General features: G+C 37.8%; 6 protein-coding genes and 1 long non-coding RNA gene across 7 annotated transcripts; all 7 read left to right on the top strand.

The window, feature by feature from the left end:
• Positions 1 to 567: 567 nt before the first annotated feature.
• LOC125187957 (UDP-xylose transporter 1) lies at positions 568 to 2,416 on the top strand. Its single transcript, XM_048084645.1, has 6 exons — positions 568 to 866; positions 931 to 1,115; positions 1,196 to 1,263; positions 1,340 to 1,472; positions 1,581 to 2,015; positions 2,101 to 2,416. The coding sequence occupies exons 1-6, from the start codon at positions 746 to 748 to the stop codon at positions 2,173 to 2,175; spliced, it is 1,017 nt and encodes a 338-aa protein (XP_047940602.1). The 5' UTR covers positions 568 to 745; the 3' UTR covers positions 2,176 to 2,416.
• A 1,420-nt stretch (positions 2,417 to 3,836) lies between these two features.
• LOC125189027 (phenylacetaldehyde reductase-like) lies at positions 3,837 to 5,480 on the top strand. The gene is made up of 5 exons (XM_048086192.1): positions 3,837 to 3,999; positions 4,070 to 4,242; positions 4,530 to 4,709; positions 4,788 to 4,950; positions 5,017 to 5,480. The coding sequence occupies exons 1-5, from the start codon at positions 3,876 to 3,878 to the stop codon at positions 5,337 to 5,339; spliced, it is 963 nt and encodes a 320-aa protein (XP_047942149.1). The 5' UTR covers positions 3,837 to 3,875; the 3' UTR covers positions 5,340 to 5,480.
• A 533-nt stretch (positions 5,481 to 6,013) lies between these two features.
• On the top strand, positions 6,014 to 8,322 carry LOC125189026 (phenylacetaldehyde reductase-like). Its single transcript, XM_048086191.1, has 6 exons — positions 6,014 to 6,172; positions 6,235 to 6,407; positions 6,609 to 6,788; positions 6,959 to 7,121; positions 7,550 to 7,733; positions 7,946 to 8,322. Exons 1-6 carry the CDS (start codon positions 6,052 to 6,054, stop codon positions 8,088 to 8,090), a joined length of 966 nt encoding a protein of 321 aa, XP_047942148.1. The 5' UTR covers positions 6,014 to 6,051; the 3' UTR covers positions 8,091 to 8,322.
• Positions 8,323 to 11,160: 2,838 nt separating this feature from the next.
• On the top strand, positions 11,161 to 13,629 carry LOC125187214 (phenylacetaldehyde reductase-like). Its single transcript, XM_048083759.1, has 6 exons — positions 11,161 to 11,350; positions 11,436 to 11,608; positions 11,778 to 11,957; positions 12,480 to 12,642; positions 12,908 to 13,091; positions 13,298 to 13,629. Exons 1-6 carry the CDS (start codon positions 11,230 to 11,232, stop codon positions 13,440 to 13,442), a joined length of 966 nt encoding a protein of 321 aa, XP_047939716.1. The 5' UTR covers positions 11,161 to 11,229; the 3' UTR covers positions 13,443 to 13,629.
• Positions 13,630 to 17,988: 4,359 nt separating this feature from the next.
• LOC125187315 (phenylacetaldehyde reductase-like) lies at positions 17,989 to 20,448 on the top strand. The gene is made up of 5 exons (XM_048083876.1): positions 17,989 to 18,430; positions 19,095 to 19,280; positions 19,386 to 19,548; positions 19,655 to 19,838; positions 19,899 to 20,448. The coding sequence occupies exons 1-5, from the start codon at positions 18,137 to 18,139 to the stop codon at positions 20,041 to 20,043; spliced, it is 972 nt and encodes a 323-aa protein (XP_047939833.1). The 5' UTR covers positions 17,989 to 18,136; the 3' UTR covers positions 20,044 to 20,448.
• Positions 20,449 to 21,924: 1,476 nt separating this feature from the next.
• LOC125189676 (PHD finger protein MALE STERILITY 1) lies at positions 21,925 to 23,911 on the top strand. Its single transcript, XM_048086929.1, has 3 exons — positions 21,925 to 22,183; positions 22,269 to 22,506; positions 22,621 to 23,911. The coding sequence occupies exons 1-3, from the start codon at positions 21,925 to 21,927 to the stop codon at positions 23,909 to 23,911; spliced, it is 1,788 nt and encodes a 595-aa protein (XP_047942886.1).
• Positions 23,912 to 26,121: 2,210 nt separating this feature from the next.
• Positions 26,122 to 27,955, top strand: LOC125186755. Its single transcript, XR_007170498.1, has 3 exons — positions 26,122 to 26,299; positions 26,586 to 26,652; positions 27,655 to 27,955. It is a non-coding gene; the product is annotated as an uncharacterized LOC125186755 (long non-coding RNA).

The raw sequence follows: 27,955 nt of genomic DNA on the forward strand, positions 1-27,955 counted from the left end.
GTTTAAAATCAAAACCCAACTATTGTTGGTGTGTGTACACAGCAATAATTGTCTACCATCTGTGTAATTGTCTGCCACATAGATATCACCTTATTCAGTTAATTGTTTCTAGATTTCCAAGTCAGGCTTAATTTGGACTGAAATTGTAAATCGTGATTAAATTAATAGTCACTACAGTTTTGGCACCTAGTAAAGTTCATGTTAAAAGTCAAAATTCATCCAAACTTGGTGTATTTTACAAGTCATTAACCCTTCACTAAACTTAATTAACATGGGCATTTTGGTGACAAAAACATGTGTGATGGGATTTTCCTTCCCCCCACCAAACCAATACAATTTATGAGCTGCTTACCCGAAATGAAGTGCCCATTCCACCTTCCATTCTTTCGTCCTAAGACAACAATTTTATAAACAAAAAATCATGATTTTACATTTTCAACGTTAAAAAGTGTCGCCAAAGTTTTCACACTTTAAAATAAAATTTCAAACCAATCGAAAAATCATTTCGTTGATATTTTTAAGTCTGTACTCTAGTAATCTCTAGGTGGGAAAATATATGTAAATAAATTGTTTTAGTTTGTTGAGTGAAGAATGAAATTAGTGAAAGAGGGGCCCTATGTTTTGCTTATAATTTCCGTCAGGCAAGGGCAGCACCAACCACATCCTAACTAGCTAATTAAAAAGACTCCTTTGATCGATCTTGTACTTGTATGTTCGAATCAATTACCAGAAAATAATCAGAAAGATGGGGGAGATGTCTGGATTCCAGTTGGGAGTGATGGGTGCATTGTTTCTCTCTGTTGCATCATCAGTGTCCATAGTTATATGCAACAAAGCTCTGATGAGTAATCTTGGTTTCCAGTTTGGTAAGTCATCTATATACATATATACATGAATATTAAGGCCAAGACTGATTTGAATTGATTTCAGCGACGACGCTGACCAGTTGGCACCTCATGGTGACATACTGCAGCCTCCACGCCGCGCTGCGTTTGAATTTCTTCGAAAACAAGCCCATCGACATCAAGACAGTGTTCATGTTTGGGATGCTCAATGGCATCTCCATTGGACTTCTCAACCTCAGCTTGGGATTCAACTCCATTGGCTTCTACCAGGTCATGTTCAAGATCACCTATTTTGTCGATGTGGGATAACAAGGAGTTTCGCTACTACTAACAAGTGTTTGTGGTTTCAGATGACAAAACTGGCAATCATACCTTTCACTGTGCTGTTGGAAACTCTCTTCTTCAAGAAACAATTCAGGTCTATAAATCAACTGCTTTGTTTGTTTGTTGCTTTTTGTTGAAATGCCTAATGTAATGTTGATCATTCATCTCAGCAAGAATATAAAACTGTCTCTCTCAATTCTGCTACTGGGAGTGGGGATTGCGTCAGTAACCGATCTCCAGCTCAACTTCGTCGGGACCATCCTCTCCATCCTCGCCATCGTCACAACTTGCGTTGGACAAATTGTATGTATATGATACGTAATTAACACGGGAAGAACGAAAAGAGAGTTGTTTTTTTTTAAAAATATTTTATTTCTTCATTCTTAATTATAATATATTTATGTCTGGCAGCTGACGAACACGATCCAAAAGAGGCTGAACGTATCCTCGACACAGCTGCTGTACCAATCCGCACCATTCCAATCAGCCATTCTGTTTGTGACAGGGCCGTTTGTGGACCGATTTCTGACCAAACAAAACGTCTACGCCTATAAATACTCCCCACTCGTATTGGGATTCATAGTGCTGTCGTGCCTGATAGCCGTGTTTGTCAACTTCAGCACCTTCTTGGTCATCGGGAAGACATCCCCCGTCACCTACCAAGTCCTCGGCCACCTCAAAACCTGCCTTGTGCTCGCATTCGGATACACCCTCTTGCACGATCCTTTTACATGGAGGAACATCATTGGAATACTCGTGGCCGTTGTTGGGATGGGGCTGTATTCTTACTTCTGCACCAATGAGACCAAGAGGAAACAGCTCGTCGACGTCTCACCCTCGCCACCGGTAACTTTATCATCACCATAAATAAAATCTCTTGATTTGTTTAAGCCCATATTATCTCATCTCTCTCTCTATATATATATATCAGATGAAGGACAAGGATGTTAGCAGTCCGCTTCTTGGAAGCCATCAAGATAAAGAATCCAAGGATTCTGCAGTGTGATTCATTAGTCAAGAATATTTTTGGAGCCAAGATTGTTTTCATTCTTTCATGTCTCTTCTCAGATGAACATTTTCTTTTTTGCCACAGCAATTTAGCACAGCAGAGGAAGTCACACATCCTTCTTTATGAATGCATATATTATGATGACATTCATCATTGTGTTTTACATTTTTTGAATCAAATTGATAATTACTCCACATTGGAGTTAATACTAGTAATAAACTCTTCAAACTAGAGCTAATAGACAGTGTATCATTTTACACAAAAAAATGTCAGAGTATGTCTTTTTTTTTTTTTTTTTTTTTTCCCAATTTAGATAATCAAATTGCCACACAACGCAGGGAAAAATCTGTCCCCTAAAGAAACTAATGGCAAATGCATTCAGTACCTAAAAAAAGAAAATGATGAAACCATACAGGTGTGCAGTCTCTATTTCATTTGTATCCATGGATTTCATGCACTCCATTTTTGAACAAAACTGATATAGGAAGAGATAATTAATTAAGCTTTTTAAAATATTTATTACCCACCTTGTCCCCTGTAGTTGATAATGGAAGAAATTAATTAAACGTAACGTTCATCTCAACAAGACAAAAATAAATATCATAAAATCCAACCAAGATAATTACGCAAATGCCAATAATGCATAAAACAAGCAATGCACTCACCTATTTGACTATTTCTGTTAAAAAAATCGAAATATATAGAGGTGGATGGTAGAATTAGAAGGGATGATGGATGCATTCGTCCTTCAATATTATTTTTTGTGTAAAATACACAAACATCTACTACTATTATATAAGTAATAAAATTAAAATTAGAATTGTAGAATAACAAAGTAAGGATGATAGGAGTCCATTAGTAGCCACTCCAACTATTTATTTACAAAATCGCAATTTGTGGTAAGGATAGATGATGTGCCAAAAATTTTCAATCCACCTCGTACAGACATGAACGATATTACTCTCTCCATTCCATATTAATAGACTTATTTTGCCATTTTGGTAAGTTCCATATTAATAGAGTCATTTCCCGTTTTAGTAAAACTCAACATATTTTTCCACTCCTACTTTACTCTCTCTTATTTTTTTCTCTCTTCTACTTTATTCTCCCTTTACTTAACTTACATAACACTATTTTTCTTAATCTCCGTGCCGACTCTCCATTGCTATGGAATGGAGGGAGTACTAAGTTAACTAAATCTATCTCATTAAAACGTGAAATGATTCAGCTATGTGCTATATGTATCCATCACATAATTTGATAAGTACTCCTAGTATATTTTTCATGTTTGACATTTCAATTAATCATGTAACACATGTGCAAACTGCATCTATCACATCATTCAACTCCCTCCGTCCCACATAATTTGACCCAATATTTCATTTTGGGCAGTCCCACATAATTTGACACACTTCAATTTTACCATTTTTGGTAGTGAACCCTATATTCCACTAACTCATTCCTACTCACATTTTATTATAAAATTAATACTTTAAAATTAGGACCCACGTCCCACCAACTTTTTCAATTCATTAGGTTTCTTAAAACGCGTGCCGAGTCAAAGTGTCCCAAATGATATGGGATGGAGGGAGTAATTTTCTTGAGAATATAAATAGATGCCCAGTCCGTATGTACCTCTAATATTTTTTGTTATCTGTTTTTGTTTGAGACAGAAGATAATTTAAACAAGAAACTGAATGGTGATGAGTAAGCAAGGAGAAGTGGTGTGTGTGACCGGCGCCAGCGGCTTCATTGGCTCATGGCTCGTCCACCTTCTCCTCAGCCGTGGCTACGTCGTCCGCGCCACCGTCAAAAATCTAGGTTCCCCTTCTCCACCACTTGATCATTTTGCATCAACTGTTGGTTGCTTTCTAAAAGTTAAAATAATTAGGAGACGAGAGAGAAACGAAGCATTTAGAAGCCATGGAAGGAGCTGAATCCCGCCTTCGCCTCTTCCAGATTGATCTGCTTGATTACGACTCCATTTTTGCCGCAGTCAACACCTCTTCCGGCGTCTTCCACCTCGCTTCCCCTTGTATCATCCATCAAATCCAAGATGTTCAGGTTTTGCACCTAAGTCTACTAACTATATACATTTTTCTATTTTAGCCCGTTCAATGATAAAAGATGCATTTAATTTTTTCCATTTCTAGCAAGTGGCGCCTCACTCTGCTAACTAATTATACTAACATTCCACTATTAAAATAAGACCCATATTCCAATATTTTTTTCACCCTTTTCTCATACAGTATAAGATAAAAAAATTTCTTATACCATGTGACGGATTAAAACATATCTTTCATTCACGGACGGACAAAGAGAGTATGATTATCGCCTGTCGGTGGATTCAGGGGGAGCTGCTGGACCCAGCAATTAAGGGGACCATAAATGTACTAAAAGCAGCTAAGAATGCTGGCGTTGGGCGCGTGGTTGTGACGTCTTCTATATCTGCCATGATCCCAACTGCCAATCATCTGGAAGACGCCGGTGAAGGCTGCTGGATTGACGAGGATTACTGCCGCCAAAATGGGGTAACTCAGCAGTGTAATACAATTTCTTATTGATAGCTTCTACTGTTGTTGAGAGTTGAGACTTGATTTTTTTGTTAGTTTATGTACTCTGTTTCTAAAGCGGCAGCTGAGAAAGCTGCATGGCGATTGGCGGAGGAAGATGGCGTGGACGTAGTGGTGCTGAATCCAGGAGTGGTGGTTGGCCCTATACTCCCCCCACTCTTAAACACTAGCATGACACTCATCCTTGACATACTTCAGGGTACTTCACTTTCATTTCATGATCATTTCTTTTAATTGCATGCTTATGGACTTATGGTGGGTGTAGGCAAAGAATTTCCAGAACACCTGTTTATGGCATTAGTACATGTGAAAGATGTTGCTCTTGCTCATATACTCTTGTATGAGAACACATCTGCTGCTGGAAGGCATCTCTGTGTCGAATCTTTGTCTCGTTATGACGACTTTGCCCAACATATGGAGAGGCTATACCCTCAATACAAGCTGCCCAGGTTTCATGGGAAAAATGGACCACTCAAGTCCAATGCTGCATCCAAGAAGCTCATAGATCTGGGCTTGGAATTTACTCCCATGGACCACATTGTTAAGGATTCTGTTCAAACTTTGACGACCGAAGGATTTCTTTCATGAAAAACTCAACTCTACTATCAATAATTGTGGGCTTTCCTTTTGATTCATACTCCTACTTGCCAACACAACTATATGTGTCTGTTGATGTAAATTTTATCACATTGCGCTGCTGTACTAATAAATTGGACTATTTTATTTCTACATCACCTACAATTACATTACACCTATCTTTGAATTTTAAGGCCAAAGTAATTTATACATTTCCTGCAAAATAATCTAACACTAAATAAAACTCCACAATTTGATCATATTAGTTTCCTTGAAAATAGTAGTACAACATCTTTCTCCTATTTATGTGGAACAATCCTGTAATTTAGCACTTTGTAATTGTTTCTTGGCCAGTTAAGTTATTAGGAATCCGATTACTTAAGGTGAATCACCTTAGAATCAGACTCAGATTATACTAGTACTACTTTAAGTCTAATTCATCCTACACTATAAAGATAAATATCCATATAAATGATCAATCAATATACACATAATTTTGACAGTATAGACGAGCGAGAGGAAAAAGACAATATGGAAAAGTCATTATTAATAAACAATGAAATGGAAAAATGATTGATGTGAATATGATTTTAAATGTGTATGATTTTTAATGAATTGAAAATGTTGTTTTAGTCATATCGTGGCATCTTTTCTGGGCGGGTAGTTATCCTTATTCGGTGTAACAAATACAATACATTGCATAACCACAAACAAAACATTCCACATGGCGGATAAGGAAGGAGAAGTGGTCTGCATCACCGGCGCCAGCGGCTTCATTGGCTCTTGGATCGTCCAACTTCTGCTCCGCCGTGGCTACTCCGTTCGCGCCACCGTTAAAAATCTAGGTTCTTCCTGCCTCCGTCTAGCACCAGACTTTAAGATCTTCAGCTAACTGTCGAATTATTAGGGGACGAGACAGAAACGAAGCACTTGGAAGCCATTGAAGGAGCTGATTCCCGCCTTCGCCTCTTCCAGATCGATTTGCTTGACTATGACTCCATTGCCGCCGCTATCACCGGCGCCGCAGGCGTCTTCCATGTCGCTTCCCCTTGTATCATCGATCAAGTCGACGACCCTCAGGTTTTAAACTTACACTTTTGCAATTTCTACTTTCATGGTGGTGTATAATTGGGTAATCAGATGCAATTGCCATTAACCATTCATTTCATATTAATCCACACGGTACATGGCATACAATTAGTACTAGCTTTGTTTTTAAACTGCATCTACCAATTCCTTTTTTAGTTTGTTAATTAACTAATTAATTAGCTTTGGATTTAGCGAGAGCTGTTGGACCCTGCAATTAAGGGAACCCTAAATGTACTCAAGGCGGCCAAAAATCTCAACGTTCGGCGCGTGGTTGTCACGTCTTCTATATCTGCCATGATTGCCGGCTCCGACACTCTGGCAGACGTCGGTGAAGATTCTTGGGTTGATGAGGATTATTGCCGCCAAAATGGGGTATAATTCTTGATTCAAAGGCAATCATGGAGTAGCTTTTATTTGTTTATATTTTGTGCTCCTTGATTTTGTATTCACAGAGCATGTGTGCGCATACTTTAATTTGTGATGACTGCTACTTAGCTTTTATTGCCTCTTCTGTTTTGGCTGAGATTTTATTTTGGTGTTAGCTTTGGTATCCTCTTTCAAAAGCACTTGCTGAAAAAGCTGCATGGAAATTTGCCGAGGAAAATGCTCTGGATATTGTTGTGGTGAATCCAGGAATGGTAGTTGGTCCGGTACTTCCCCCAGCTCTAAATTCGAGCATGCAATTGATGGTTCACGTACTTCAGGGTACTCACTTTCAATTCATATATTCTCAATAGTTTCAGTGAGTTTCCAAACATATAGTTTTAGGACCACAACCTCTATATCCTGTGCAAAACCAGAGTTAGGGGTTTCTTGTTTCACTCATCTTCCCATAAAGTTTATTGCTTATGTTTGAATGAGCATGGCATGCTTTGTATGGTAAGTGAGCCATCCCCAAGTTGAGGTATGATGAGGCTACCTTGGTTTCTGCCTTCTAAAAATGTTCTTTTTATTTATAATTTAGGAAGTTATCTCCTGCCCTTTTTTCTTTATGTACAAGGGTGTGAACCTAAGAAGCAATTATTGTCGGCCGTTTCGCTCATTTTCCTTGAAATTTAACTCTTGATATTGCTGTTTTGTTTATCAAGAAAAATCATGGCAAATAGAGCTTATTATTTTCACTTTGGGTGCAGGTCGTGATTTTAACAAAAGCTTCTTTATGGCATTAGTACATGTGAAAGATGTAGCTCTTGCTCACCTACTGTTGTATGAGAACACATCAGCAGCTGGAAGACATCTCTGTGTTGAATCTTTATCACGCTACGGTGAATTTGCTGAACAGATGGAGAGAACCTACCCTGAATACAAGTTGCCCAGGTTAGATACTCCTACTCCAAGGCGAAAGAGAAATTGATTCTTGCGTCTCATGAACATACGTAGAAAACGCATGTCTCATTGAGAATATTTTGCTTGTGCTGGGGATTTATGAGATGCTCTATACAAGATTATATTTCACTACAACTCACCTATGATTTGGTTGTAGTTAGTTATAGTTACACATTACTAAAGATAGTCCTACATTTTTGTAGGTCTAGTAAAGAAAAGCAACATGGATCAGTAAAGAGCGAGGCTGCATTGAAGAAGCTGATAGATCTGGGTGTGAAATATGCTCCTATGGATCAGATTGTTAAGGATGCTATTGAAAGTTTGAGGAGCAAAGGATATATTTCGTGAAAAGAGTTAAGAATTATGTAATTATTGGACATAAGTTGGCTTTACATCTGTGGGGAGCTATTTCATTGGGAGAGTGAGAAAACAAAACTTATGTTTTGATGGAGTCCGTGTGGATGTAAAACGACATTGATGTAGTATGTTAATTATGCAGTATATGCAACACGAAATAAACTTTATGTATAGAATCTTATTTTATTTGCTTCTCCAGCAGCAAAAATGTTTTCTATTTCCAGTCTTTTTGTTGCTTTTGCAAATGTCTAATCTTGCAAATTGCACAGCAGAGGATCCATATCCGTATGAAAATACATCTGCTGCTTGAAGATATCTTTGTCCAATCTTTGTGACGACTTTGCCCAACATATAGAGAATAGAGATGCTATATACCCTCAATACAAGCTGCCTAGGTTTCAAGGAAAAATGTACCACTCAACCCCAATGCCGCTGCATCCTAGAAACTCATAGATATGGGCATGGAATTTACTCCCATGGATCAGATTGTTAAGGATTCTGTTCAAACTTTGAGGACCAAAGGATTTCTTTCTTGAAAAATCCAACTTTGCTTTTGATATTTGTGGGATTTCCTTTTAATTTCATACTTGTGCCAACACAACTACGAGTCTGTTGATGTAAATTAAATCATGTTGCCCTGTTGTGCAAAAAATTACTACTGTATTTTGATTTCTACATCAGCTAAAACTATAACTATCTTTCGCATCTTAGAGCACCCTTAATGGGGCTCCGCTAGGAGCTCGGACCCATCCCGTCAGGACGAGCCGGTGGCGAGAACCCATTGCGGGTGTCCCTTCCTGTGTGGACTCCCGGTGTGGAGGGGTGGGCACCAAGCTAGTGGGCCATACGCCGCCCCCCACGTGGCACGCCGTGGTGGGGTGGTGGCATCATTTCTGGACGCGGTAATTTTAATTTTTTTTAAAAAAAATTGGAAAATAATTAAAATTAATAAAAAATTTCCCACTTCTCCATATATTACCGTTTTATTACTGTTTTTTCCTTTTTTTTAAATCTTTTAATTCTCCAATTTATCCCAAAATAATCTATAAATACCATTATTACATAATTTTTTGAACACCAAAAAATTATGTCTCACTCATTTTTCTCTCTAAAAATTTTCATTTGCATTCGCAATTCAAGTATGGTTGATCCATGAGAGGAAATTGCTCAGTTGATTGCACAAGCACAACCAAAAATAAAATAAAAAAAGAAATAAGATAGTGTGAATCAATAGTGAAGGGAATAGATGGTTTTAAGATGAATGGTTGGAGATAATGTCTCTTAAATAAGAAATGAGATAAAAATGATGTGGGGTTCATGACTACTGTGATCCCTGTTGTGGATGGCCTTAAGGCCAAAGTAATTTGCACATTCCCTGCTAAAATTAATTTAGTTGGCCAACAACATTGCTTGCTCTAAATAAAACTCCACAATTTAATCATGTTAATTTCCTGAAAATACATCTTTCTCCTAATTATGTAGAACTAAGCGACACACCATTGTCCATTGACTTTCCGTCCAATATCTGAAATAATGAATCCTTAAATTGAGAAATTTGTTTCATGGCAACTTAAGTATTAGAATCAGGGATCACTTCCCATATGAAGGTTATACTATTAGTAGTTTTTGTTGTAATCTATGCCGGTCAATGGACTTTGACCAATTATAAATTTCAGCGAGGCATTTAATTTTGTGAAATTAAATGTGAAATTAAATGATATAGTATCGATCTACGTTCGGAGTAGATGACCGTGGTATATTCATTTTCTCAAATCCGATTCCCGGTGAGTGAGAAATAATGAATTAAAGTTGTGCAAAATTACAAACTTAATGAGCTATGAGAGAAGCTTAGGGAATAATTAAGAGAGTTAATTATCCAATGTCCACATTGGAAGTTACAACCTTATTAAACTAGTACTCCCTCCGTCCCATTTAAAATGAAACATTTGGGAATTGGCACAAGATTTTATGTAGTGTTGTTTTGTGAGTTAATGAAGAGAGAGTAAAGTAAGAGAGATGGAAAAGTAGAAATAAAGTTGTTTCTATTTTAGGAAACGTTTCATTTTTAATGGGACAACCAAAAAAGGAAACCGTTGCATTTTTAATGGGACGGAGGGAGTATTTAATAAGAAGAATTATTACATGTAATAATTATAGTGGACTAAGATGGGCTGTACGAGCCTACACGCGCCGCCCGCCCCGCCTCGTACCAGTGGGCTTGGTGCTTGGGCCTGGTTGTGGGCTTGGCCCAGGGCTAGTGAGTCTAGTTCTTTTTAGACCACCACCGTTTCCACGTCAGCGAGCCAAAGCCAAGCGGGATGACACCTCGTCAGTATGACGCGGTAAGCCAATGAAACTAGAATTCACACTCTGCATCATACACTCTCTCCTCCCTCTGCATTATTTTTCTGTCGAAAGCTCTTCCCTCTCCTCCATCCAGTTCGCCGGAGCTCTATGTCAGCGAGCCAAGCGGGATGACACCTCGTCAGTATGACGCGGTAAGCCAATGAAATTAGAATTCACACTTTGCATCATACACTCTCTCCTCCCTCTGCATTGTTTTTCTGTCGAAAGCTCTGCCCTCTCCTCCATCCAGTTCGCCGGAGCTCTGTTGATAGCGGTGCTGCTTCACCAGAGACGCATCCGTTTTATCTTTGGGGACGAAACGCCAATCCGAAGTGCGCTACCGGGCGTATCTCGTCTTGCGGAAAGAGGCCTCCTCGACTCGCCTTTTTCCTTTTTCCTACGATTTATAGTTTCGATCTCCTTGTAATTCAGTTTCAGTTATTTCTCTTGTATTCCTTTTGGGTTTGTATTACGCCGGCTTTTTATCTCTTGTAATCTAGAAACCAACAGTTTTGTATAATTATAGTATTTTTTTTGCAAATCTTGTCCATCCTATGAATAACCATGTAAATGATGAATCAAACAATAAACACACAATTTAAACAGTATAAACGATCGAGAGGGAAAGGACAAAATGAAAAAGTCATTAGTAAACGATGAAATGGAAATTTGTGTGACTGATGATTTTAAATGATTTGAAAATGTTGTTTTAGTCATACTTGAACTTGATACAAAAACAAAACATTCCACACTATGAGCAACATTACGTTATCCACTAGTCCACATGGCGGATAAGGAAGGAGAAGTGGTCTGCGTCACCGGCGCCAGCGGCTTCATTGGCTCTTGGATCGTCCACCTTCTGCTCCGCCGTGGCTACTCCGTTCGCGCCACCGTCAGAAATCTAGGTTCTTCCTGCCTCCGTCTGTCACCACTTAATTTGTTCCGACTTTGAGATCTTCGGCTAACTGCTGCTTGCTATCGAATTATTAGGGGACGAGAGACAAACCAAGCACTTGGAGGCCATTGAAGGAGCTGATTTCCGCCTTCGCCTTTTCCAGATTGATTTGCTTGACTACGATTCCATTGCCGCCGCTATCAGGGGCGCCGCCGGTGTCTTCCATGTCGCTTCCCCTTGTATCATCGATCAAGTCGACGATCCTCAGGTTTTAAAACCAATCAATTACAGTTTTGCAATTTCTACTTGGTGTATAATTGGGTAATCAGATGCTATTGTCATTAACCATTCATTTCAATACACATGTTATATTTCATATTAATATCCCTACCAATTCCTTTTTTAGTTTGTTACTAATTCATTAGCTTTGGATTTAGCGAGAGCTGTTGGACCCTGCAATTAAGGGAACCCTAAATGTACTCAAGGCGGCCAAAAATCTCAACGTTCGGCGCGTGGTTGTCACGTCTTCTATATCTGCCATGATTCCGGGCTCCGGCACTCTGGCAGACGTCGGTGAAGATTCTTGGGTTGATGAGGATTATTGCTGCCAAAATGGGGTATAATTTTATCATGGAGTAGCTTTTATCTGTGATTCTGTTTATATTTTTGTGCTCCTTTATTTTGGATTAACGGAGCATGTGTGCGCATACTTTAATTGTGATGACTGCTACTTAGGTGGCGTTCGGTTGCCATGACTAATAATCATGAGACTATCCATCTAGGATTAAGTCGTGAGATTATTTTAGTTGGAAGGGGAGGCTATGACTAATTATTATGAAACTATCCATCTAGGATTAAGTTGTAGGGTTCAATCTTATGAACCAAATATAATACATATTTAATCATGAGATTTAATCTTGGCAACCGAACACCCCCTTAGCTTTTATTGCCTCTTCTGTTTTGGCTTAGTAAAAATAGAGAAGTAGATAGTGTATAAGAATCTAGTTCTACTGCTTTAGTTGGTAGATTATGGTTTTCCTTGTAGTTTTCGAGCTTTCTCTATTCTTTTAAGTTTCACCCTAATTTCTTACTTTCCTTTTGCTGCAATTTGCACCGTTGAGATTTTATTTTGGTGTTAGCTTTGGTATACTCTGTCAAAAGCACTTGCTGAAAAAGCTGCATGGAAATTTGCCGAAGAAACTGGTTTGGATATTGTTGTGGTGAATCCAGGAATGGTCGTTGGTCCGGTACTCCCCCCAGCTTTAAATTCGAGCATGCAATTGATGGTTCACGCACTTCAGGGTACTCACTTTCAATAGTTTCAGTGAGTTGCTTAGCTGCCAAAATAGTTTTATCTCCTACCCTTTTTTTCCTTATGGATCTCGCTATTATGGTGGTCAACATTTAGTGCACCAACGTCTAAATAGGATAGGGTATGGAACTAAGAACCAATTATAGTTGACCATTTCGTTCAATTATCTACAAATTTCTAATCTTGATATTGATGTTTTGTTTATCAAGAAAAATAATGGCTGATGAAACTTATTATTTTCACTTTTGGGTGTAGGTCGTGATTTTAACGAAAGATTCTTTATGGCATTAGTACATGTGAAAGATGTAGCTCTTGCTCACATACTGTTGTATGAGAACACATCAGCAGCTGGAAGACATCTCTGCGTTGAATCTTTATCATGCTACAATGAATTTGCTGAACAGATGGAGAGAGCCTACCCTGAATACAAGTTGCCCAGGTAAGATACTCTTACTCCAAGTATAAAAGGAAAATTGATTCTTATAGCATACCGTAGAAAACACATGTTTCTCATTGAGAATATATTGATAGTGTTGGGGATTTATGTGCTATACAAAATTGTATTTCAGTACAGATTACCTATGACTTGGTTGTAGTTAGTTATAGTTACACAGGTTTCCTAAAGATAGTCCTACATTTTTGTAGGTCTAGTAAAGATAAACAACATGCATCAGTGAAGAGCGAGGCTGCATTGAAGAAGCTAATAGATCTGGGTGTGGAATATGCTCCTATGGAGCAGATTGTTAAGGATGCTATTGAAAGTTTGAGGAGCAAAAGATATTTTTCTTGAAAAAAGTGTAGAAAATTATGTAATTATTGTAGCATATAAAAGTTTGCTTTAACATTTGTCGGGAACTATTTTATTGAGAACTTGAATCTTGTGAGAAAACACAACTTATGTTTTGATGTAGTGTTTGTGGACGGAACCAGTTAAAGAAGCTAGGGTTGAAATTTAACAATAAATTAGCAGCGCGACACCGATGCCCTTATTATCTTCGGGAGCAAATATCCTATTAGAGCATCTCTAAGAACATCTCCAAGGGGAGAGCTAAATGGAGAGGTAAACTAATATAATTACCATATTTATCTTTTTTTTCATGAAAAATCATTCTCCTAAGGAAAGATGTATTTGAGAAGGTATTATACTTTTTCCCATTTTGAAGAGGTATCTTTACCTCTCCATTAATGGAGAGATAAAATCTTATAACTACCATATTTGTCTTCTTTTCATGAAAAATCATTCCTCAAGGGAGAAGGTATTTGAGAAGGTATCACACTTTATGTTTTTTTTAATGCATTTTGTGCTATTATTTTATGTTTAAAAAATCATTTACCTCTCTATATACCATTTTCCTTTGGAGGATGTTTCTTTTTGGAAGGGTATATTTCACTTTTTGAGGAGGTATATAGATGATATACCTTTTCTATATACCTTTTCCCTTTGGAGATGCTCTAAGGGAAAGGGTAAATGGAGAGGTAAAGAGAAATAACTACCATATTTACCTCTTCTTGATAAAATTTCATGCTCCAATGAAAAATGTATTTGGGGAAGTATTATACCTTCTTTCATTTTGAGAAGGTATCTTTACCCCTTCTTAGAAGAAAATGTAAAAAGCTAGTTATTTTTATTTGCCTTCTTAATTTACCCTCTTCTCTTGGAGTCCATTACTTTTTAAGAAGGTATTATTACCTTTTTGAGAAGGTAAATGAGAAATATACCTTCTCAACTTATATAACTACCATTTTTACCTTTTTTTCATGAAAAATCATTCTCCAAGGGGAGAGGTATTTGAGAAGGTTAATACCTTTCCCCATTTTGAAGAGGTATCTTTACCTCTCCATTGATGGAGAGGTAACATGTTATAACTACCATATTTGCCTTTTTTTCATGAAAAACCATTCTACAAGGGAGAAGGTATTTGAGAAGGTATCACACTTTATGTTTTTTAATGAATTTTTTGTACTATTATTTTATGTTTAAAAAATTATATACCTTTCTATACACCTCTTTCCTTTGGAGATGCTCTTATAGCAATGTTTTAAAAACTGGACTGGTGAGTGAATTGGCGAAGCTATTGGTTCATGGTTCAACCGGTCCGACCGGGTGAACCACTGATCGAACCGTTTTACTATTAAAAATTATATAAAATATATTCAATTTAATGAATGATAAAATCTATTAATTTTTTTATCAATAAATATAATTAAATATATGAATTACACAAGTTAGTGTGAATAAATTTTTTAATATTTTAGATTTAAAAATAGATAATTCATAATAATTCAAAAAACATTTATGGAAAAATATATAAATAAATATGAATTATTAATTAGTTTTGATAAAAAAAATATACTATATAGTAAATACTTTATTATAAATCTTAGGTATAACTACTTATATTTACATAATGTAATTATAGGGGTGCACTATAGTCAATAAGTGAAATCATGTAAAATATCAAAGCAAATCCCAGCCTTTGGATCCTTAGATTGGATGGTTATGATAATAATATCCGAGCTACATTATTACAGTAAAAGTGTTACATTATTAGCCAAACTACGTTATTGCACTACACAATCTACATTATTCGAGTAAAGCGCGTTACATTATTAGACTACACAATCTACATTATTAGATGACACGTGACATTAATCTAACGATTACATCACAAGATCCAATGACTGAGATTTGCTTTGATTTTTGACAGAATTTCACTTATTGACCTGATCACTTCCCTGTAACTATATTATACAAATAATAGTTAAATTTAGTAAAAAGAGTGAACTGTAGATGATAAATATATTATTAGGGATGTATTCAGGTCAGAACGTTAAGTATAAGTAAAACTCAAAACACTTGCAGTCCATTGGATCCTATGATATAACGGTTAGATTAATGTCATGTGTCATCTAATAATGTAGAATTTTAGACAAATAATGTAGCTCGGATAATAATGTAGCATTTTAGTTTAATAATGTATTGTTTTAGTCTTACAATGTACATTTCTAGTCTAATAATGTACCTCGGCTAATAATGTAGATTTTTAGTATGGTAATGTAACTAATCATAACCATCCAATCTAATGATCCAAGGACTGTGATTTGTGCTGTGTTTTACACTAAGATGCTGTAAGGACCCTAACACACCCCTATATTATTATATTAATACATACTCACTATAATATAAATAAACTTGAATAATTAGTTTGAGTAAATAAAAAAAATTATTTTAATATAATAATAACTAATGTCATGTTATTACCAGGAAATGCTTGTGGTGGAGTGGTAATGGTCTTAGTCTCTTGACTAAGAGGTCATGACACATTTCTTAGTTTATATAAAATTTTAGAAGTTGTTGGTTGATGTGGTTAATAGAAGAGAAAAATAGTGGATAGAAGTATTAAATGGAAAGAGAAAAAATGGTTGAATATGTATTTGGATAGAAAAAAGTGGTTATTCTAATGCATATTTCTCTTTTTCCTTTGTTCTAACGCATATTTATCTTTTCCTACGTATGCTAGTTTTTTTTTTGTTTTTTCTTTATTCTAATGCATATTTCTCTTTTTCTACATATGCTAGTTTTTTTCTATTTTCTTTATTCTAATTTATATTTTTCTTTCTTTATTCTAATGCATATTTCTCTTTTTTTACATATGCTAGTTTTCTTTTTCTCTTTTCTTTATTCTAATGCAATATTACTACGTATATTCTAATTCTCTTCACTTTATATTTTTTGGAACATGCTTTCTATTTGTTATTTTTTATACTAATAATTATTTTAATTTTAAATCTTTGTCACTTTATAATTGAAAATCTGTTTCCATCTATGATATTCTTACATAAAAATTGAAAAAATATTAAATATTAATTATTTTGAGCTTCCGATATCACAAACATCGAATGAACCCTATAACTACTAATAGTGACTTGGGTCCCCGGTCATAAAATCCTGATTTCGCTACTGCCCCTACTTTCACTTTCTCTCCTCTGCCCCTTTCACCCTCCCCTTTCTCTCTCCTCTGCGCCCTTTCTCTCCCATTTTCAAGCTTCCTGTAAAACTGGCGAACGTTGCTATTTCTTGTATAAATAGGCGGACATCTCCGGCTAAGCCCCCGCTTGAGCGGGGGCTTGGCCTATGCTGGTTCCGTCAGCAGTGGATGTAAAACCACATTAAAATAGTACTCCCTCCGTTTCCTCATAGTTGAGGCGGAACTTTTCGGCATGGAGTTTAAGAAATGAATGTTAAGTGTGTTAAATAAATAGATAAAAAAGTAAGAAAGAGAAAAAGATAGAGAGAATAAAGTAAAAAGTGAATAAAGTAGAGAGAATAAAGTAAGAGAGAGTAAAGTAAGAAAGAGGAAAAAAGTTACTACCTCTGTCCCTGAAAATTTGATACATATTACTATTTTGGTCCGTCCCTGAAAATTTGATACACTTCACTTTTACCATTTTTGGTAGTGGAGCCCATATTCCACTAACTCATTCCTACTCACATTTTATTATACAACTAATACTTTAAAAGTAGGACCCACATCCCACCAACTTTTTCAACTCACTTTCCATTACATTTCTTAAAACCCGTGTTGGGTCAAAGTGTAGCAAATTTTGGGGGACGGAGGTAGTACTATATATGGAAATGACTCAACTATGAGGGAACTTCACGAAATGGAAAAATGACTCAACTATGAAGGAACGGAGGGAGTACTATCTCTGTCCCTCGAATTTTGACACAGTTTACTATTTCGGTTTGTCCCTGAAAGTTTGACACACTTCACTTTTTACCATTTTTGGTAGTGGATCCCCTATTCCACTAACTCATTCCTATTCACATTTTTTTATAAAACTAATACTTTAAAAGTAGGACTCACATCCCACCAACTTTTTCAGCACACTTTCCATTACATTTCTTAAAACTCTTGCCGGGTCAAATCGTATCAAAATTTGGGAGACGGAGGTAGTATGTTAATTATGTAGTGTTATTTGCTTCCTCCAGCAGCAAAAATGTCTTCTATTTCCAGTCTTGTTGTTGCATTTGTAAATGCCTAATGTTGATTTATAGCAAAAATAATAAATTATCTCTCTCAATTCTGATATCGGTGAGATGATGAGATTTGGTTTTATTGAAAATTGGTCCTCATTCTACATATTTCTAGAAATATATATTTCTTACTTTTTTCCATATGTATAAATCTGGAATTATGTAGACTAAATTAGAGATAAGGATGGAATAATAGATAAGGATATGAATAGAATTATAGATAAACCTGGATTAGGGATGATGAGATGAGGATTACCTTATCCATTATCAACTACGTACGTATATGTATGTAAAGTGTAGTTTCATATTGTGAAATAAGAGAAGCCATTTACTAGTACTATCATATTGCGTGCATTGAAATACTGTTTGCAGGATGTTCTATCCTTGTTTGTATGGCTATATATAGAGGTTGTGATCACGCAAATGCACAATACAAATATTAAACAATGGCGGATAAGAAAGGAGAAATAGTCTGTGTCACCGGCGCTAGCGGCTTCATTGGCTCTTGGATCGTCCACCTTCTTCTCCGCCGTGGCTACACCGTCCGCGCCACCATCAAAGATCTAGCAGACGAGAGAGAAACGAAGCACTTGGAAGCCATGGAAGGAGCTGATTCCCGACTTCGCCTCTTCCAAATTGATCTGCTTGAATATGGCTCCATTGCTGCTGCAATCAGCAGTGCCGCCGGCGTCTTCCATGTCGCTTCCCCTAGTACCATCGATCAAGTCGACGATCCTCAGGTTTTGTCAATTTTACCATTACAATTTTAGCTTGATAATATTGAATACGTATACTTTAGCATAAGTTTCAACATTCATTATGATATTTTTACTTTTTCTATAAGGAGATTTTTATTTTTCAACTTAGTTGTCGGAGTACTAATCAATAATTGGTAGTATATTCTTTTCTCTAATCCGTAAATTCATTTTTATCCTATTTTAAATAAACATAATAATTAATATGCTGGTTATTAATTTCATTACTTTGCTTATCTTAACGAGACTATATTAAATTGCTATAGTATATCATAAAGGATTATTAGTTGAATATATTTTGACTTTTGGCAATTTTAATAATAAAATTATATTTAGTCGTTTTCAGATTTTGAATGCTCATTGAAGCCAATTATCATGCACAGCATAACATAGTGCTATTTAAATTTTAATATATTTTATTAAAATTAATTATTTAAATATATATTTCCTACATTCCAAATAATTGAGTTGGTTATTTCATTTATTTCGACCCCACTATTATCAGTTTCTGGATCCGCTGTGGGTTGTAATCCGATGCAATTGTAATCCACAGCTACTAGCTTTGTTTTTAAATTGCATGCATATATTGATATATATTTGTTATTTTGGTTTGGTTGATTAGTAATTAATTAATTAGCTGTGGATTTAGCGGAAGCTGCTGGACCCTGCAATTAAGGGGACCCTGAATGTGCTGCGGGCGGCCAAAAATCTGGGCGTTGGGCGCGTGGTCATCACGTCTTCTATATCTTCCATGAGTACAAGTGCAAGCCCTAGCAGTTTGGCAGATTTGAGTGAAGATTCATGGGTTGACGAGGACTATTGCCGCCAAAATGGGGTATGTCTTGTTATTTATGATTCTGTTGGTGCTCCAGCTCCTTCATTTTGTTTTTATGCAGACTTTAATTAAAATTGCACTTTATACACGTTGTTTTGGCATTAGCTTTGGTATCCTCTGTCGAAAGCACTTGCTGAAAAGGCTGCATGGAAATTTGGCAAGGAAAATGGTGTGGATTTGGTTGTGGTGAATCCAGGAATGGTGGTCGGTCCGATACTCCCCCCAGCTTTAAATTTGAGCATGCAATTGATGGTTCGCACACTTGAGGGTACTCACTTTCAATTAGTTGGTCAGCAGTTTTAGATTATTAGGCAACCTCTGCATATATATTCTAGAGCTTAATTAATTATCATTTGGACTTTGGGTGTGGCTAGGTTGTGATTTTGGAAGATTCTTGATGGCATCATTAGTACATGTGAAAGATGTGGCTCTTGCTCACATATTGTTGTATGAGAATAGATCAGCAGCCGGGAGGCATCTGTGTGTTGAATCTTTATCACGTTACCATGAATTTGCCCAACAGATGGAGAGACACTACCCTCAATACAAGCTGCCCAGGTATGATACTCCTGCTCTACTCCTATGATTTGGTTGTAGTAATTAGTTATAGTAACACAGGTCTAGTGAAGAAAAACACCATGGATCAGTGGGGAGCCAGGCTGCATTGAAGAAATTGATCGATCTGGGTTTGAAATATACTCCCATGGAGCAGATTGTCAAGGATGCGATTGAAAGTTTGAGGAGCAAAGGATATCTTTCGTGAAAAAGTGTAGAATGCGTGGACTATATGTGCCAGAGCTTGCACATGACATGCTCAAGGCACACGAGGAAAAAAGAAGAAAAGAGAGCTTGAGGGGCAACACAACAGACATTCCAGAGAGCACCGCGACAGTGGACGAAGAGAACACGAATGATGAGAAGGAGCAAGAGTTAACGGCAGAGGATGAAGCAACACCCGACCCAGCGAGCAGGCTGGGGAACAAGACAACGTGGATAAGCCGGCCACAGAAGAACATCAAACCTCCGGAGAAATATCACGACTTCCTCACCAAATAGAAGTAGCAAACTATTTTAGTAATATTTCCATGTTTATTTATTTTTGTATTTTTGGAACTATTTTAATTCTTTGTTGAGTCGGGCCTAAATTATTAGCCCCGTTCGGGTTTTCTTTGTTGGTTCTTTCCGAATGTTTAGGTTACGTCAAACCCCTTAGACTATAAAATGAACTTGATTTTTGTGAATGAAATATTTTGCCCAACCATAACTTGCAAATCAAGATACTTCGTGCATCACGCTGCCGACGGGAAAACCCGCGCCAGCAATCCTTCTTTTTTTACGCCACCGGCTCTTTGAGATGACGGAACTTATCAAAACCTAGCACGGAGACAGCCCCCCGGTTTTGTTACGGAGCACGTCTGTAACAGGCAGCTATGGCACTCTCCCCAAATAAGTGGGACTTGTTCCACACAAAAGATAATACAGTAAGAATAAGAAGGAGAAGGAGAGGGAGGGACGGGACGGGACGGGATGGGTCGGCAAGGAGAATTGAAGAGAATCCACTCCATCAAGCCATATCTTCATCTTGGTCACCCCATGAATTTCATGTTTTTTTTTTGGTTTTTTTATTTTGTTGTTCTTAAGTTCATAATGTGTGCCTAAACTATAATTTTCTTTTTCTCTTAAACATGTACTGTAATTATATAAGATGATTGGATACTTTTTGCTTTTATTCCATGTCTATGGTTTTCAATTAGTTTAGTTTTGGTAGGAGCAACATCTTCAACTTTGTGATTTATTCTTCGTTTATGTGGTGCATTAGTTTTTAGTAATTTCATTTAATCAATCAAGATTGAAACCTGTAGATGTAACTTAATTAGGTGATTTATTTAATCATATCAATTTCCTCCTTGTGGATCGAGCTCTGTTTACACATTAGTGGGGAGATATTTTACTGAGAATTTGATTATTGTGAGAAAGCAAAACTTATGTGTTTGGATGGAGTGTGTAAATGTAACACCATGTTAATTATGTATGCAGTAAATTACGGGCTATATAAACTTTATAGTTACATAGATTATTAGTATTTGCTTTCTCCAGCAGCTAAAATGTTTTCTAGTTCCAGTCGTAGTCACCTAACTTTTGCATTTTAGACCAAATCATTTATTTGCACCGTTACAAAATTATTTATTACTATTACATTTTCTTCCATTTCATGAACGGTAGTTGGCCAACAACATTGCTTGATCTAAATATAACAACATTCCATTGTCCGCCTAAAAAACACCCTTATAATGAGTGTAGATATTACCATTTCATGTGGATAATAAAAAATTTGTAATTTGGAAATATGATGGAGTGAAAAATAGAAGAAAAAGGTAAATGCAGTTAGATGAGATGAGCAACGGAGAAGTTGAAACAGTGATTAAAGAATAGTAGGGAAAAGCAGTCATGCATGTGGCCACAGCGATAGTTTAGCACTACTACGTTGATTTCGGAAGAGGTCATGCACATAGTGAGACCCATTTACATAAACTCTAAATCCCATTCAATTTATGTATATTCACTTGGCACCATGCGCATGATTTCTGATCATACATTCTACATATACACCTCCTCAAAATCATCAACAACAACAGGAATCATCATGTCTCAGCTCGACCTGAGCCGCAAGAGGAAGAGGGGCGACAAGGTGTTCAAATTCAAAGTTTTCGGCGCCAGAGGCTACCCGGCCGCCTCCAACGGCTCCTTCCTCGAAAACATCCGAGCCCTCCTCGAGTTCGGCCAGGTCGAGACCAACCCAGCGTCCACCTGGTCCTTCCAGCTTGAGTCGCGCCGCCATCCTCTCCTTCTCTTTGTTGTCGAAGAGCCCGTAGACTTCTCCTGCACCCACTGCCGCTACACAGGTACCCGCAAATAAGATAACCCTAATAATTACTAGTTTAACAATTTCTCTACTAATGTTAATTCCTTGTTATTGCAATAGCTCAGGTTGGGGCCATCACATGATCTGCAACAAGAACTACCATTTCCTATTGCCCTCTAAATCCGGCTCTGATGAATACGCAAAGACCAACGCCATCGAGTTGCATAGGGAGACCCACAGTCTGCATGGTGTCCTCCACTCCAACGGATTCGGTCATCTCCTTTGCATCAACGGTGGATCCGGTCTGCCTGGCTACCAGATCATGGAGTTCTGGGACCGGTTATGCTCCGGTTTAGGAGCTAGGTCTGTATATATACATAGAGAATTCATGTGTGCGTGTGTTGTCCTAGTGGCAGAGTAGTTAATGCCCGAGGCCTTAAATATTTATATAGTTGATGATAGTATTATTAATTGCAGGGAGGTGAGTTTGAGAGACTCGGCGAACAAGAAAGGGATGGAGCTGCGATTGCTCCACAGTGTCGCCTACGGAAGGCCTTGGTTCGGGCAATGGGACTACACATTTAAGCGCGGAAGCTACGGCGTCGATAAAGAAATGTACCAAAACGCAATCAAAACCATCCAAAACGTTCCCCTAACCCTAATCGCTCATCAATTCGGATTCGGGAGCGAGATTCAAGTCATATTCTGCCGCTACCAGCAGCTGTCGAGCCATTCCCTCATGACGTTAGGCGACGTGTTCCATTTCATGCTGGAACTGAAATTCAGGGTCTCCGAGGAGAGCAGCGGCTACTCGGCCATCATGTCGGACGCGTCGTGCCGGTGGTCCCCGAAGCGCGTGGAGAAGGCGATCCACGTGGTGGTGGAGGCCCTGAAGCGCGCCGAGTTCCAGTGGGTGTCGCGCCAGCACGTGCGGGACGTGGCCCGCGCCTACATCGGCGACACGGGCCTCCTCGACTTCGTGCTCAAGTCCCTCGGGAACCACATGGTGGGGAAGTACCTGGTGAGGAGGTGTTTAAACCCCGTCACCAAAGTGCTGGAGTATTGTTTGGAGGATGTTTCTACAACATTCTCCAAACAAGAAGCCAATTTAAGGCCGCAGCAGAAGATCTCTTGGGCTCAGCTCGTCAAGGACTTGCTCTGCCTGTACTCCAACATTCTTGGCGATCACAATCCCATCACTAGGAATGGGGCATTCGCCGCCATCCACTTGGCGTCGAGAGTCATTCTCGACGCCAAGCATCTTGCGAAAGAGTACCGGACGCCGGTGGAGGAAGGAAGCAAGAAGAAGATCTACTGCAGGGTGAATATCCTTAATAATGCGGATCAGGAAGTGGCGGCGACGCCGTACCACTGCGTCGTGGTGAGGAGCGGCGCGACGTTCGATGAGGTGAGGCGCGAGGCGGAGAGGACGTTCGGGGAGACGTACGTGGCGCTGAGGAACATGGCGGCGGAGGCGATGAGGCCGCAAGGGACGGAGGCGGTGGTGAGGGCGGGGAGTAAGGTGGAGTTGGTGTGTAGGCAGGGGGAGGGGGAGGTTTACCAGGAGGGGCCGGTGGTGAACTGCGTTTGTGGGGCGAGGGATGATGATGGGGAGAGGATGGTGTCGTGCGATCTGTGCCGAGCGTGGCACCACACCAGCTGCGTGCGCATCCCTGACCATCACGCTGTGCCCGACATATTTCTGTGCACGGGATGCGAACAGGATATCCTGCGCTTCCGCTGCTATGCCACCTCCACGCCTATCTGACCCACCATTTTGCATGTGCCATTCATTCGTTACATATCAAACACGCTATATATTTCATTTGCTACTCATCCAACGTAGTACTATTTGATATTCAAAATTAAAACTTATGCCCCCTCAAATATATAACCAAGTTTAATTTATAAGCTATAATTCCTTCATTTAAGTCATTCATTTTTACCTTCTTTTACCTATTTATATTTATATATAATGCTCCCTCCGGCTATCTTATTTTTTAGTGCTCAGGTTTTAAGAAATTGTTTAACTTCTTCGTAAAAGAAAGTGATTTGAAACAATTAGTAAAAAATATTATCCTAATTTTATACTACTATATTAATTTTGTAATAAAATGTGAGTGAAATGAATTGGTGTAATATGGAGTCCACATGCCAAAAATAATGAAGTGAGATATTTAATGGCGGACGAAAAAAAAAAATTAGACTCTAATATGGTGGACGTAGAGAGCAACGTTTTTTAGATATAGCATGCGAAACTTTAGTATGCGAGGTTCGAAGATGGAAAATTTGGACCACATGTACCGAAATTGGGCACACAAATCAAGGCATGACTTTGGTATGCATAGTTCGAATTTGGAAATTCAAACCGCACTTATCTAGGGGGACCAATGCCCAATGCACACTGATAACAACTATTGTAACTTGTAAAGAAGGATCGTTGCAAAACTTTAGAATTCAGATACCAACTAATGCATAGATGATCATTGCAATACTCTGAATATCAATTGACATATAGACATTTCTATTCTAATTAGGAATGTCGAAACAGGTACCAGCGGGAACCCGCGCCCGATTTGAGGGAAAATCCCACCCGATCCCTCGTGCAGGTACACCTGATACCCAATGCGGATACACAAATATCCGATCTTTTTTTCTATTTTTATCTATAAATCAATCCTAATTAAGCATTCGGGTTTTGGTTCGGTTTTTGGCCCAAACCAAACCGAACCCGAAAAACCGAATTTAGGCTAAAACTGTAACCGAACCGACCGAAAACTGAAAAAACTGAAAAACCGAAAACCGAACCTAAAAAACCGAATTAAACCGAAAAACTGAAATTATATAAAAAACCAAAAAACCGTAAAATCTAAAACCGAAAATTCTAAACCGAAAATCTAAAAAAAACAACACATAAAGTTTCAGCAAGCACAGCTGCACATAATTGCAGATATCAAATCCCTTTCTTCATCTTTGCAAAATTGCAGTATATCAAATCTCTTTCTTCATCTTTGCATAATTGCAGCAGCGGCTGCCATTTAAGATGTAGCTATGGGTTTAGGGAGGCTCACACAATTGAAGTTGCAGCTGTGAGTTTTACCTGGAGTTGAAGCTGTGGAGACGACGGCGTGAAGCTGTGGAGCGACGTCGGCGTGGTGCTGTGGAGTGGTGTCGGAATCGTTGTGGTGCGTGAGACAAACCTTCTGGCTTCTGAGGTCTCTCCCTGACGGCATGGAGGGGGTTGGCCGGAGCTGCTTGATGGAAGAACGATGCTTGCGGCTTGGTGGTGGAGAGGTGGCGGGATTTAGGGTTACAATCTTAGAGAGAGCAGGGGGTGGAGGCGGACTAAACAGCTGATGATTCAAACTTTCAATTTAGGGTTTTAATTTTGAGTATAATTAAATAATAGCATATAAATAAAGGGGTGCGTTAAAATGACAACACCTCTTAAAATAACACCATACCATCATTCCTAGCCAATCATTTGTATACGTGGACGAATAATAAACTGCCATGTGGCAATAAAAAAATGCTCAAGTGTAAAAATCTCGATCAGCAATATACAACACTGTATACAATAATTTTTTCTCGGTCAACAATATCCAACACGCTATACAGCAATCTATAGATTATTGTGTAGCGTTTATAATATTGTTGTGTAGCGTTTATAATATTGCTGGATATGTGGTGTCACGGTGTCACTTTAAGAAGCGTTGTCATTTTAACATAAACCTATAAATAGGGTAGCATTATACTCCTTTTCCCCCTTGTATAAAACATAGGACTAATTTCATCCCTTAGATCTAGTAATCTGATGGATGTGATTAAATGTATGTCGCTACATTATGTTACTGTAATTTTACATTATTGGGCATTTTGGGTATTTGAGAGATGACGGTTCAATCTCTACGAAATTTATGGGTTTTCTTTTTCAGCGTTGATTCATTTTTCTCCCACTTTCTTCCCCCATTACTTTCAACTTCCAACCACCGTCTCTCTTCCATTACTCTCAAAAACCTAAAACCTAGCCGCCACAATAACCACAAACACCAGCGTACACCCTACCCCCAGGCGACGAACGATGTATACCCATTACTCTCAAAACAACAAAAACCACTATGTCTTCGTGACGAACGGCGCACACCCAGGCAAATCGGTCAGTATACATTTAGGAACTGCTCGTAATTTTTTTGTACATTGAGAATCGTTGAGGGTTTTTGTTGTTGAGCATTTTTCCAGGGCTTGAGTTGTTGATTGTGTATTATTCCATTCCATTCTGCGATAATTGTGAAGATTTTGTAAATCGATGTGCCATTGTTCATTTGGGTTTTGCAATTAATAATTACCTAATACGATTCTATGTCTTTCCCCTTTGTTGTTTCGTATAATGCCTTGGGATTAGTGGCTAATTCAACATCGTTTGTTTGATGACTTACAACAAGTTAAGGGCTTTGGTAAAAATGGTCAACAATTGAACCGCTTCGAAGAGGCCTGCTAGACAATCAATAGGTAGACGATTGTTTGGCTTGTTAGTTTTACTTAACATTGTTAACCTAGTTGTACGCATTGTTGAGAATTTTATGTTACATCATGTGTACACATTAGTACATTCATAGCTTACTAAATGAAACTGTATTTTTGGGTTGGTGTTGTACATTGTTCATGTTTACTTGTTTTTCTCTAGATATACCTTCATTTATGGGAAGCTGTTGTACATTATTATTTAGGAATTAGTACATTATTTTTAGGTGATACATTGTGCATTCATTTAAGCTGCATCATGCATGTAATTTAGTACATGAATAACTGTTATTCTGCCGCATCTTTTAGTGCTACATCATATTTTTTCATTTGTGCATCATAGATACATAGCAGTACATCATAATTTTTTTGACCTTCTCCAGATATACCTTCATTTATGTGCAGGTGCTGTACATTATTGTTTAGGTATCAGTACATTATGTTTAGGTGATACATTGTGCATTCATTTAAGATACATCATGCATATAATTTAGTACATGAAATGCTGCTATTGTGCTGCCTCTTGTTTGCTACATCATATATTTTGATTTGTGCATCATGTATCATCAGTCAATCATATATATTTTTTGGCTTTTCCAGATCTAAGTTCATTCATGGGAAGAGGTTTTACATTATTATGTAGGAATCAATACAGTATGGGTAGGTGGTACATTTTACATTCATTTAAGCTACATCATGCATATAGTTTAGTACAATAATAGCTATTGTTTTGCTACATTATATGTGTTCAGTAGTACATTATAGATAAACAATACACCATATGTTATTACATTATCTTCAACTAGATAGACATTATTATAAACCAAACTTATTATTTTATACCCATTTCCAAAAAAATAACGCATACAAAAAAATTTCTATTAAAACCTAAAAATATATGTTGTTTTGTACATTATTTTTTTGAAAACCTACATATAGAGGTTGTATATTTACATTTTTTATCCACTCTACGAAATTATTTTTGAATAGGTACCAAAAGAGCACGAAATCTTCAGGATGGGGACATCGGGGAAGATATGTCAGCTTCATCAAGTCATGGAATACCTCAGGTTAACGAGGCAGCGGCTGAGGAGCAAGCTAAACAAGCTAGGAATAAGAAGGATGGCAATCTATATTTCAGGAGATGTCCTACTGAGTTTGTTTTGGATGGATGGATGTTTGTCCTTTTGTGGAAAACTTATTCGTTTTGTTTTGATGAATGGCTCTATGTTTTTGTAATGAATTATGGATTGATGGTTTTTGCAGATAAATTAAGGGATTCATATTAATG

Source organism: Salvia hispanica, chromosome 5 (assembly GCF_023119035.1).
Source record: "Salvia hispanica cultivar TCC Black 2014 chromosome 5, UniMelb_Shisp_WGS_1.0, whole genome shotgun sequence".
NCBI classification, from domain to species: domain Eukaryota; kingdom Viridiplantae; phylum Streptophyta; class Magnoliopsida; order Lamiales; family Lamiaceae; genus Salvia; species Salvia hispanica.

Coding starts and splice junctions, on each gene's coding strand:
- LOC125187214 (XM_048083759.1), top strand. CDS start 11,230: ATGGCGGATAAGGAAGGAGAAGTGGTCTGCGTCACCGGCGCCAGCGGC. Junction 11,958..12,479: donor ATTATTGCTGCCAAAATGGG/GTATAATTTTAT, acceptor TTTTGGTGTTAG/CTTTGGTATACTCTGTCAAA. Junction 12,643..12,907: donor GATGGTTCACGCACTTCAGG/GTACTCACTTTC, acceptor TTTTGGGTGTAG/GTCGTGATTTTAACGAAAGA.
- LOC125189676 (XM_048086929.1), top strand. CDS start 21,925: ATGTCTCAGCTCGACCTGAGCCGCAAGAGGAAGAGGGGCGACAAGGTG. Junction 22,184..22,268: donor CACCCACTGCCGCTACACAG/GTACCCGCAAAT, acceptor GCAATAGCTCAG/GTTGGGGCCATCACATGATC. Junction 22,507..22,620: donor TGCTCCGGTTTAGGAGCTAG/GTCTGTATATAT, acceptor TATTAATTGCAG/GGAGGTGAGTTTGAGAGACT.
- LOC125187315 (XM_048083876.1), top strand. CDS start 18,137: ATGGCGGATAAGAAAGGAGAAATAGTCTGTGTCACCGGCGCTAGCGGC. Junction 19,281..19,385: donor ACTATTGCCGCCAAAATGGG/GTATGTCTTGTT, acceptor TTTTGGCATTAG/CTTTGGTATCCTCTGTCGAA. Junction 19,839..19,898: donor CCTCAATACAAGCTGCCCAG/GTATGATACTCC, acceptor ATAGTAACACAG/GTCTAGTGAAGAAAAACACC.
- LOC125187957 (XM_048084645.1), top strand. CDS start 746: ATGGGGGAGATGTCTGGATTCCAGTTGGGAGTGATGGGTGCATTGTTT. Junction 1,116..1,195: donor ACTCCATTGGCTTCTACCAG/GTCATGTTCAAG, acceptor TTGTGGTTTCAG/ATGACAAAACTGGCAATCAT. Junction 2,016..2,100: donor ACGTCTCACCCTCGCCACCG/GTAACTTTATCA, acceptor TATATATATCAG/ATGAAGGACAAGGATGTTAG.
- LOC125189026 (XM_048086191.1), top strand. CDS start 6,052: ATGGCGGATAAGGAAGGAGAAGTGGTCTGCATCACCGGCGCCAGCGGC. Junction 6,173..6,234: donor CGCCACCGTTAAAAATCTAG/GTTCTTCCTGCC, acceptor TCGAATTATTAG/GGGACGAGACAGAAACGAAG. Junction 6,408..6,608: donor ATCAAGTCGACGACCCTCAG/GTTTTAAACTTA, acceptor CTTTGGATTTAG/CGAGAGCTGTTGGACCCTGC.
- LOC125189027 (XM_048086192.1), top strand. CDS start 3,876: ATGGTGATGAGTAAGCAAGGAGAAGTGGTGTGTGTGACCGGCGCCAGC. Junction 4,000..4,069: donor CGCCACCGTCAAAAATCTAG/GTTCCCCTTCTC, acceptor TAAAATAATTAG/GAGACGAGAGAGAAACGAAG. Junction 4,243..4,529: donor ATCAAATCCAAGATGTTCAG/GTTTTGCACCTA, acceptor CGGTGGATTCAG/GGGGAGCTGCTGGACCCAGC.